Here is an 11,793-nt window from a genome sequence, read left to right on the forward strand (position 1 = left end):
CCCGGCTAATAAATAGATTTTTGCCTGGCGTGGGAGGCAGAGTTACCAATGGCATTCCAAAAAACACCCTCTGGAGAGGAAAAGACAAAACCCTGAGAAGCCTGGTTTAGATGCCAGCTCACCCGCAGGACAGGTAGGGAAGAGAAGGGATAACACAAGATCCCTTTCTAGGCCTGAGTGATTTGATCCCTGGGGCTGGGTTTGATGGCTGAGAGCAGAGTTTGTGAGTTCTCTCTTTTTCTCTGTGTTTTCAGAGTGAGTGGAGAGAAGGTGTGGTTTACAAGGTCAGGCTCTCAGGTCTGGCCCTGCTCTCCTGTGCAAGCTGACCCAGCAAACTGAAGGACAGGACTTTGGGTTTACAAGTCGTTGTTGGACATGTGACTTAACGGACCTCCTTGAGCCTTGCTTCTTTGTAAAACAAAAATGCATAAATATAATACCAGGACTTTTCTAAGTCGTTGCCTGTCAGAGTGGAGCCCTGTTAGGTGTGAGTTGGAGCTCACCTTCACCAGCCCGGTCAGAAGTGCTGCTTATGTGGTTGAGGGGACCCAAGTTCATGGCCTGTGTGTTGGTATTCTGTGATTTATAGTACTGGGGACCAGGGGGAAATGGCTGTCTTCCTCAGGAACAAGATGGAATGTTCTAGATGGAGCTAGGAGCTGAGTGGGTGCCCCTCCACCTGAGGATGATGGAGGCCATTGGGACACGAACGTGTCACATCAGAACTTTGTGCTGGGCCTTGTCCACAGAACCACTGAACTTTGCAAGGGGGAGACAAGTTCCTTTGAGTTGTTCATATGACCTTTGGCTCTAATATCTTTAGGTCCATAAAGTCAGTCCACTGAGCTATAAAAGCAACTCATTTTATCACATTCTCTCCACAGCCTGCTGTGTGATCCTTCGGCCATATACCCACACCAAACTAGAGGCTATCAGCATGACAAAGGACCAGAATGGAACCTGGGAGATGGAGAGTAATGACAACTTTGAAGGCTACATGAAGGCCTTGGGTAAGGGGTTATAGCACTGGGGAAGGGAAGGGACGGGGCAGGGGGGGAAGCCGGGAGACAGTCTGCCCATGCAAAATCAGAGAAGTCATATACAAATTTTGAGGCTGTTTCTTCACCTGCAAATCATATGTAATAATAAATGAGGCTATGTTTAGAATGCCCTTAGCATAATAGTAGGTCCACAGGAAACAGACTGTCTGCATAGAAAATACACACGCATGCATACACAGACACAAGGTACAACCTGAGGAGATGGTAACACACTCACTCCTTAGCTTTTTGATGACCTTCTCTCTGGTGGCCATTTTTGCACCATAAGTACCCGGTAGAAATGCAGTTACAAACCTGTACGCAGGTGATTGATTGGGAGCATAGTTCAGAACTGATTCTGAACAATATCATACAGAGGGAGGAACCAAATTGCTAGAGCCAGAGCCCAGCACCCACTCTCTGACATCACCTTCCCTTTTTTAACCTTTCAGAACCTGTTTCTCATCTTTCAAATAGGGAGACTAGCATCAGCCTTGTCCATGTGTCTGGGGGGTGTTGGATGCAGTTGTGGTTTTTCATCGTTGTAAATACCGTAGCAGGTGTTGTTTGTGAGCCTCATGGTATAAGAGGTATGCTATATGAATTAGACTTGTGTCATCAGAAAGCAACTTTGTGGGTTTTGCACCTTTTGCTTAAATAATAAAAAATCCTCTGGTATAAAATTCTGTACAATCTAAGGCTCTGTGGGATGGGATCTTAGAGCTCATCTTTTCTGCAAGAAGGAGGGGGAAGAAAGCATTCCTAATTCCCCTTTTTCCCCTGGTGGTAGGAGATGATCCTGTGAAGGGTGCCTGTAGCCATCTCCCAGAAATCCTCTCTCTGTAAGCAGGCTCTTTCTGGACTCCTGCTCACCGGATTACACCATCCGTGTGGGCGAGGGGTTCTCAAATCGAGAATGTGATGTTTGGATCCCTCCATCAACAAGTTTTGGATTGGCCTTCCTTTGCTCTTAGCATCAGATCCAAACTTACAGTTTACAGATCACACATTATGATGTTGTGCTAAAGAGCTATTTGGCCACTTTGCACCAGGCTCTCTGCAATGTAGACAGGTCACTGGTCATTGAGGATTGAGATGACAATGGATGGATGGATAGATGGATGGATGGATGGATGGATGGATGGATGGATGGATGGATGGATGGATGGATGGATGGATGTCTGATGACCCAAGGTAAATGTATTTTGCAAAATCTTGATGCCTGCTGGTGCTGACAATAATATTCCACATTCTGACCAAAGTCTTTATATATGGATCCTGTGGCTCCTGGTTGGATTTTCAAATGCAAAGTACTATGAGTTAGAAAAGGCGAGGTGACCATGGTAAGTAGAGTCCCTTCCTGTGGCCTTTCTTGCATATATTAGCATCACTTCATTGATATCCCATAGCCTGACAGTGAGTCCTAGGCTAAGGATGGGGAGAGGAAGCAAGGAGGTGTCCCAAGGTGTCTACCTTGCCTTCTATGTCCAGGAGGGGGAGAGAGGAGACAGGATGAGGCAGGTGGGAAGGGAGACAATCTAATTCCTCCACAAATGTAATCTCTGGAAGAGGAAATAATGCAGAAAGAAAGAGGGGAAAAAAAGAGAAGATTGCTCTTCCACTTCACTTCCCACAATTGCCTGGAAGTGCCCATGATTTGAGAATTAAGAGCCCGGGGTTTGAAGCCCATTGAAGCTATACTTTGAATGGATCTCAGCTTTCCGGTGATGAATGGGTGTGCACCTCTGCTCTTTAATTTACAAAGAGCACCTGCCCTGTTAGCCTGCGACTCTAGCTTTTCTCACTTGCATGTTACAAAGCATTTTAATGTTGAGAAGCATAGTCGTATTTCACCTTTATGGCTTGCATTGTTCAAAATGCAGTTATGAAAAGTATGCTTTAATAAAGTCACTTTGCTGCTCTTGTAGAGTTTTTTTTGTCTCTCTTTCTGCAGCAGCTATAAGCCATATATATTATTCAGCAATAGCTTGCCTTTGGACCTTTCCTTTTGAGACAGAAATTCATTTCACCTGGCTATAAATCAGGCGCAGAGGTACCTTTAATCCAAAAAAGCAGATAAAACATATTTGATAACCCCGGTGTTAAAATACCGTATCAGGAAAATAATTTGCTCTACAAAGTTCAGAGGGAAGTGGTTTTGTGATCTCTGTGTATGTATGTGTGTGTGTGTGTGTGTGTGTGTATGTGTGCGCGCGAGTGTGTGTACGTGCTACCACTGCAGCAAAACCCTTTAGATTAGAAATATCCAGCCAGGAATCTACCAGAATACTTGGCTCCCTTCTGTGGGATGGAACAGAGGTGACATGAGTAACCGGCTTGTGCAAATGCTAGAGGGTAGCCGGGAGGCCAAGCCATTTTTCAAAATGAGGAGCGGCAGCAGTGCTTGATTCCATTTGCATAGAGCTCCTAATAAGATTTCCCAAGGCATTGGTTAGAAAGATTGACTAGGGATGGCGGTTCCTGGACAATCCAGTTCTCTCAGCAATGGGCATTTGTAGCTATAATCTACTTTTCTAGGCAACTGGGGACAAGCAAGCTTTTTTTTTTATTAAAGAGCCTACATTATAGATGGCAAAGAAGCTTGATTTGTAAGAAAACTGTTGGACAGCCTGGGTGACTCTGGACCCATCATTTACACTTCCTGGGTCTCACTGGCAACATCTACAGAATATAAATACGTTTCCTTGCTAAGGAACACTTTGGGTCTCAATTTCTCTGGTTTCGTTTAGTAATTGGCCTGGCAGCTCCTATCTACCTCATCTGATCAACAGATGACCTCTGGTTTTTTTTTTCCCACCTCCTAACATGGCTCCCAGCACTTCTGGGACTTTCTCGCACAAGGAGACTTGAACATGAGCTACTTACAGCTCCAGAGAGAGGAAGCTGGCCCACCAGGGATATGTCCCACTAGGGTGGATAGAGAGCCCATAAGACAGAGAGAGGTGTAGATCAGCCACCATTCGCTTGGCTCCACAGCATTGGGAGAACCCCAATGTGACCCGCAGTTTTCACTCTGGAGAAAGAGTGATGATCAGATCCCTGTTTGTTGGACCTTCACAGACAAAGCCAGATTTAGAGGCCAAGGTTCAGTGAGTACCCCCAAGATCCTTGGAGTTGTCATAAAGAACATTTCATGAGCATTTTTACTGAGCCTTCCTCTTAATCTGATGGGGTGAGCATTCTTCTTCTCATTTTATCATGAGAAAACTTAGCCTCTGAGTTCAAACCCTAGTCCTACCAAAACAAAAGGAAGGGAGGGAGAGAAGAATGGAGGGTGAGAGATAGAAAAAGAAATGAAGAGAAAGAAAGGAAGAGAGAGAGGGAGGGAGGCAAGGAGGGAAAAGAAAAAGAAGGGGAGAGGAGAAGAAAAGAAAGCAGTGGAGAGCAGAGGAGAGGAGAGCAGAGGAGAGGATTGACCCTCACTGTTGTAAAGAGTTACAAAAATTTCGGCTTTATCCATGCTAAACACTGGTGGCTTTCTAAGAATTTGTAATGTGTGTGTGTGTGTGTGTGTGTGTGTGTGTGTGTGTGTGTGTGTGTGTGTGTGTGTGTGTGTGTATCAGTGTGTTGTGGGGCTTGAACTCAGGGCCTAGAGGGCAATCCCTGAGCAATTTTGCTCAAGGCTAGTGCTCTACCACTTTGAGCCACAGCTCTGGTTTTCCAGTACTTAATTGGAGCCTTACAAACTTTCTTGCCCGAGCTTTGAACCGAGATCCTCAGATCTCAGCCTCCTGAGTAGCTAGGATGACAGGCATGAGCCACCAATCCCCAGCAAGAATTTTTTTTAAGTTTTAAATCATGAAATCTTTACAACAAACTCAAGAAGAATCCCTGTGTTGGAATGAACTAAGGCTGCTCTGGTGGAGGTGTGTGTATGCATGTTTCGTGTGTGTGTGTGTGTGTGTGTGTGTGTATGTGTGTGTGGTGATCTGGGGCTCAGGGGAAACTTAACTGCTGTGTCCCCTCCTGTCAGATCAGAGTTCCAGAGGACATTCTTGGCTTCCTGACAACTGACCAAAGTGTCTAACCCAATCACCTGTAAGACAACTCTTGTTTCTCATTTAAGCAAGGAAGCATGTTCTGTCCTGATCTGTGACTCAGGTTTGTCCTTGTTAAAGGAATGGATGAGTCTGCCTGAGCAAGTCATAACCTCCCCTCCCCTCACTCCTTTGCTCAACAGATATCGATTTTGCCACCCGCAAGATTGCAGTTCGTCTGTCTCAGACCAAGATCATTGTTCAAGACGGTAACAACTTCAAGACAAAAACCAACAGCACCTTCCGGAACTACGACTTGGATTTCACTGTTGGGATAGAGTTTGATGAGCACACAAAGGGCCTGGACAACCGGAACGTCAAGGTACTGCCATGGGCTGGAGGTTTTCACCCGTACAGTACATAGTACCCAAGTGGGTTCAGTGGCTTCACTATGAAAACAGACAAATACACACACAAAATGGCACAGCCAGACGCTAGTGACTCTCACCTGTCATCCTAGCTACTCAGGAGGCTGAGATCTGAGGATCACGGTTTGAAACCCACTCCAGCAGGAAAGTCTGTGAGACTCTTATCTCCATTTAACCACCCCAAAATCAGAAGTGGTAGAGCGCTAGCCTTGATCGAAAAAGCTGAGACAGCACCCAGGTCCTGAGTTCAAGCCCCACAACCGACAAAAAAAAAAAAAGGACAGAAATAATTGGGATGTTTGGAGCAGGCAGGGCTACAGAGGAGCCAGCAGATCTCTGTGGACTGACAATAGGGACTTCGTGAAAGCTGAAAAGGAAGAACTAAGAAAACATGAATGGACTTCACTACCCTAAGATTTCAGACAGGGACTCACACCACCAGGCTGTTCAGAGCAAAAAAAGGACAAGTTGGAATGACCTTAGCAGAGATGATGGCTGTGTGGCCAGGGGCAGGACAGCTTTCTGGAAAGGGGCAGTTTGTTCAGTTTTCTCTGGCATTGCCACCCTCTTTCTTGCTGTTTTTCAAGAGATGTTGAGAATTCAGATACTTTTATTTTATTATTTTGTTGTTGTTGGCTGTGGGGCTTGAACTCAGGATCTGAGCCCTGTCCCTAAGCTTTTGCCCTCAAGGCTAGTAATCTACCACTTTGAGCCACAGAGTCACTTCCCGTTTTCTGGTGGTTCACTGGAGATGACAGTCTGATGGACTTCCTTACCCAGGATGGCTTTGAACCACGATTCTCAGATCTCAGCTTCCTGAGTGGCTAGGATTACAGGTGTGAGCCACCAGTGCCCGGCTAGATGTTTTTATATAAAAGATCTCAACTTTCATTTTGTTTTTCTTTTGTCAGTCCTCGAACTTTGGGCCAGGGTGCTGTCCCTGAGCTTCTTTTGCTCAAGGTGAACACTCTACCACTTGAGCTACAGTGCCACTTTCTGGCTTTTTTGAGTAGTTTATTGGAGAGGAAACTCTCACGGAGTTTCCCACCTGGGCTGGCTTCAAACCATGATCCTCAGATCTCAGCCTCCTGAGTAGTGAGGATCGCAGGTGTGAGTTGAGGACAGGATGAAGTGTAATATTCAAAGCATCCTTTCTCTCTGATCAAGTCAGCCACCAGACCCTCTGCCTCCCAAACAGAGGAAGGACACGGCTGTGTTCTGTCTCCATGTATGTGTGCCCTTCATCCCCAGCGAAGGGCCAGCCCTGTGGCATGCCACCCCAAACAGGACTCCCCATCCTGCCCTGGCCTTTCTCCATCTATCTTTTGGCCTTGTGATAGTTTTCTCTTCCAAAGATTTTACATTGTTAGTAGTTGAATTTGTCATCCTACTCCCCCCACCCCCACATAATGATTTATAATACTTTATGAAAGGAAAAGGTCACTATGTGCTGGTGGCTCCCGCCTGTCATCCTAGCTACTCAGGAGGCTGAGATATGAGGATCACGGTTCAAAGCCAGCCAGGGCAGGAAAGTCTATGAGATTCTTAGCTCCAATGAACCACCAGAAAACTGGAAGTGGAGCTGTGGCTCAAAGTGGTAGAACACTAGCTAGAGTTGAGTGTACCTGGGGCATGAGAGACTGAAATCCAGATTCAGGCTCCCAGGATTCTCCCAAACCAGAGTTCTGCCCCGTGGACACACAGGAGCTGGGTGACAGTGTCAGGGAGGGCAGCTGCAGGTTTGGTATGCTCAGCTCTCAAGACCATTTGTTTTCTCTGTCTGGGAATCTGTCGTGGCAGTCTCTAGTCACCTGGGAAGGCGAGACCCTCGTGTGCGTGCAGAAGGGGGAGAAGGAGAACCGAGGCTGGAAGCAGTGGGTTGAGGGGGACAAACTGTACCTGGTAAGTCCTGGGGTCTGCACACCTCCTTCCCCCCCGCCCCCCGTGCGCCCATAAACTCTTGCACTCACCTGACTGGATGCTGTGACAAGAAAAATGGCCCTGCAGTCTCCTTCCCTGAGCCATAGCCAAATGTGTATGGTCTTAGAGTGAGAAAGCCATTTCCATCTGGCCCAGGGGATTCCAGAAAGAAATCTATATGGCTGTTTCCATGAACGGCTGCAATTAAAAAGCAACTTTAAAATGCTGAGTTAGAAAGCTAGGATCCAAGGCGAAATGCTGGGAACCTGTTAAAGGCCCAGCTGGGGAGAAAGGTGAACCCCGGTATTAAGGTGCCCTGGAGAAGAGTAAGACCAGGCCTTCTCTAAGACCAGGCCTTCTCTCAATTCCGGGAGCCTGACAGGGAGAGGCATGGTGGTGGGCTTCAAAGGGGGAGAGGCAGGTGGGCAGGGGAACTGCCTCAGGCTGTGTTTCTCCTCCTGAGACATGATCTTCCCAGACCCCCAAATATTTTAGATCAATTTAATTACAGAATGGAACAGATGGAACAGTGGCAGATAGCTTTAAATAGTATCTACCTAGACAGCATATATATATTCTTCCTTCTTCAAGCCAGTTTATAGACCCGCATTGAAATAGTGAAAATGTTCTCAGTCCTTCATGCATCCAGCCACTCATTTGTAAAAATGAATGACTCATTCAAGTCTCCATTCATTCACTCACCTGTGGTGTACGGTGGGGGCCTGGTTCCAGTGTCCACAGTCAGATGGTCAAGGTGCCCTTTAGAACCAGCCTTGCTTCACCTGACATCTTCATTTAAGCCTTCTGTGTATTTTCCACGGACATTTTCCCCTAGCTGCTTTGATTTTGATGGAGAGAGAGAAAGAGACTCTTAGCACTTGTGCCACACCTCCACTTTCAGTTTGTTTGAGTAGTTTATTGGAGATAAGAGACTCACAGAGTTCCCTGCCTGCGTTGGCTTTGAACCAGCATCCTCAGATCTGTCTCCTGAGTAGCTAGGATGACAGGTATGAGACACCGGTATCTGGCCAGATGATGGATTTTTTTTTAACTTGTGGAGCCATTCCCAATGGAATCTGTGACTAAGACAACAGATTTGTCGCAGCTGCCAGGAACGTGGTGGTCTTCCTCCCATGTGATTTCCCCTCCTCCTTCAAGGGGTGCCTGGACAGAGCTGGCGGGGTTCCTCTGTGGCCTTCCGCACCCTGTCCTTGCCTAGGTACTCAGCAGCCAGCAGCCTCTCAGGTCTTCACCTGCCCAACTCTTCTCCACACCAGCTCCTTCCCTGCCTGGTGACTTGGCCGCTTTTTATGAATGAAGTGATGTTGCTTTCACACAGGAATAGGAGAGTATAATTTTTCTTTGCATTTTTCCCCACTCTTATAGTTGTTCAAGCTCCATTTGAGTATCAGAAATCAAATTATGACTCCCTGTGGGGAATACCAGCCTATTAGCCCAGGATGGCAAAGTGTGCCCTCTTTATTCCAGCCCCACTACCTGCACACCCAGAGTAGGGAGGAGGAAAACTGGGCTCCTTAGCTAGTCACCTACTTTCTGATTTGCAGGAGCTGACCTGTGGTAACCAGACGTGCCGCCAAGTGTTCAAAAAGAAGTGAAGCTATGTGGGAGGCCTGCCAGGCACCAGGAGTTCTCTGCTGGCTTTGGGGAGCAGGGTGGAAACCCTCATAGCTCCATTAAAGCACACCAATGGGTATATCCAGAATGAGTATGTAACAGAGAGACGCATTCTCCCCCTTGGAAACCTGGCATTAAATAAGAAACGCACACACACACACACACAAACCAAAATGTGCTAGCATGCACTCAAAAGCTTCCGGTCTCTTTTCCTTTATTTCCAGAGCTGCTGGGTTTCTTGCATGAGCAGAAGAGATGGCTGCCTATGCGTATGCTTTGTTGTTTGTTCATTGACTCTGTTTTATTTTGTTCCCTTTAAAAAAATATTATTATTAGTTTGTTAGGTGGTGGTAGGGGACTGTTGTCCCCAAGAATGTTCTCAGACACAACATTCCCCATGGAATCCTGAACAGCCCCCCGCCATTTGAGAGGCATTCCTTTGAACAGGTGTAGCACATTAGTTCTCTGACGTTCTGCATGTTTGCTTGGTTGGTTGGTTGGTTGGTTGTGCTAGGGTTTGGCCCCAGGGCCTTGCCCTCTTTTGACTTGCTTGATAAGCATTTGAGCCACCCTTCCAACCCTGCTTTTGGCTGGTTATCTTAGAGGAGTCTCATGTGCTTTTCTGTCCAGGCTGGCTTCGAATCATGATCCTCTAGCTCTTTAGATCTGAGCAGGCCACACAGACCTGACCTCAGCTCCTCATCATTACCATAGTGCCAGCCAGTCCTGGTCCTTAACCTTCAGCCCTGTACTGTAGAGAGAGTCACGGAGCATGTGTTTGTTCAGCTCTGTGTCCCTTCCCACCTACCATCCATTCAGGGAACCACAGGTGCTGACCGGACCATCAGTTTGTTCTTCACTTCTGTCTTTTTGCTGCCTAACTGGAAATAAGAATCTCTCAGATTTGTCTGCCATCTTGGATTTTGAACCACAGTCCTCAAATCTCAGCCTCCTGAGTAGCTAGGATTACAGACATGAGCCACCAGAGCCCTTTGTCCAGCTTCAAAACAACAACACAGCAATTTGGAAGCCTTTCAAAATCTTCTAGCCACAAAGTCCTCCCTTAAACCAGGGGGTTCCCTTCCTCTAAGGATAGTTTAGCTTTTCAGTATGTGTTGGAAGGATTGCACTCATTCATTAAGTGAGCATTCCTTCCTTTGGTGACAGCTAACAATGTGACTTTAAATTCTTATCTTCCAAATGGGAAGTTTGCAGTGTATTTTCCCCCACAAATGACCCATGAGTGAATAAATCTGTTCATACAGGGTGTGTGAAAGACTGAGAGCGGCTCTATTCATTCTACTGATTATCCTTTGCCAAAGAGGATGCATTTGAACTTGGAGAAGGGAAATTTGCAGGCCCAGTTCAAAGCCAGAGCCGATGTTTGGGGCCAGGGTTTCCCTTAAGTACCTACGCTTGCCTCAGCCTATGTCCAAACAAAATCGTGGCAGGAATTCTTCACCCCAGCCTTGACAGATCTCACTGGGAGAGCACGGAAGAGGTGACCCTTTGGTACTCGCTGGTACTTGTAAATGGGGTGGTGCAAAGAGACTCAAAGACTCTCGGATCTTCCAGCCTCCCACGAGACAAGTTGGGGTTAGCCATAAAGTGAGGAAGGGGAAGGGGTGAGGGTTCTTGAAAGCTAAAGAAAGATTTCCATGCAAATCCCAGTTCACAAAAATAGTCAAGAGTCTCTGTGTGGCTGGAACACGGGGTTTGGAGCAACCTTGGTTAAAGAGTGGACCACACCTCTCAGCCAGCTGTGTGGTTACGAGGTGGTTACATCCCCTCTCTGAGCCTCCATTTTCCCATCTATCAAATGAGCTTACCTTAGAGGGAATTGTAAGGATTGAATGAGATCTCATTCACACGTGCACACATACACACACACACGTATATGTATACACATATACACGTGAGCACTATCCCCCATCTTACGTATGTATTGGACACACGCAATGCAATTGTGATCCTCTTTGTTGAGACTACACTGTCTCAGTCCTGCAATCCCAGCTACTTTGGGAGATGGAGATCCAGGGTTAGAAGTCTGAGGCCAGCTCTGACCCAAAAGTTCAAGAGACTCCATCTCAACCAATGGTTGGACACAGTGGCAAAAAGCTTCAAAGAAAGGTCAAATAGAAGGCCAGCCTGGTTACAAGGGGAGACCCTACCTCAAAAATAACCAACACATCTGGGTTCCAGTGGTTTATACCTGTAATCCTAGATCCTCAGGGAGGCTGAGATCTGAGGATCACAGTTCATAGCCAGCCCAGTCAGGAAAGTCTATGAGACTCTTATCTCCACTAAACTACCAAAAAGAAACAGGAAGTGATGCTGTGGCTCAAGTGGTAAAGCTCAGGGACAATACCCAGACCCTGAGTTCAAGCTCTAGGACCAGCACAAAAAGGCGGGGGGGGGGGGGGGGGCAGGCATTGAGTCCAGATGTAGAATGTATACCCAGCAAGCCTAAAGTCCTGGATTCAATTTCCAATCATGCTAAGCTAGCACAAAAACAAACAAAAAAACATATTCCATATTTCCGGAGCTCTAGTTCTGAGATGCAGCCACCTGCAGCTATCCATGAGGCCCTGAATTTCATCTCCAGCAAGGGGAGAGGAGAGAGAGAGAGGTTGGAAGAGGAGGTGGGCTATGGAGAGGGGAGAAGGAGACAGGGATTCATCTACTGCACCTTCCTGCCTTAACCAGGTGATATCTCAGGTCCTTTATATCTATGCCTTAGCTCTCTGAATCCCTAACAAACCTATACAGTAG

At 46.8% G+C, this 11,793-nt stretch overlaps 1 protein-coding gene across 1 annotated transcript; it reads left to right on the forward strand.

The window, feature by feature from the left end:
- The first annotated feature begins 479 nt into the window (after positions 1–479).
- On the forward strand, positions 480–9,021 carry Rbp2 (retinol binding protein 2). Its single transcript, XM_042665767.1, has 5 exons — positions 480–485; positions 885–1,010; positions 5,242–5,420; positions 7,267–7,368; positions 8,952–9,021. Exons 2-5 carry the CDS (start codon positions 938–940, stop codon positions 9,000–9,002), a joined length of 405 nt encoding a protein of 134 aa, XP_042521701.1. The 5' UTR covers positions 480–485; positions 885–937; the 3' UTR covers positions 9,003–9,021.
- Positions 9,022–11,793: the final 2,772 nt, after the last annotated feature.

Source organism: Dipodomys spectabilis, unplaced genomic scaffold (assembly GCF_019054845.1).
Source record: "Dipodomys spectabilis isolate Male_0828 unplaced genomic scaffold, ASM1905484v1 ptg000342l, whole genome shotgun sequence".
Taxonomy (NCBI): Eukaryota; Metazoa; Chordata; class Mammalia; order Rodentia; family Heteromyidae; genus Dipodomys; species Dipodomys spectabilis.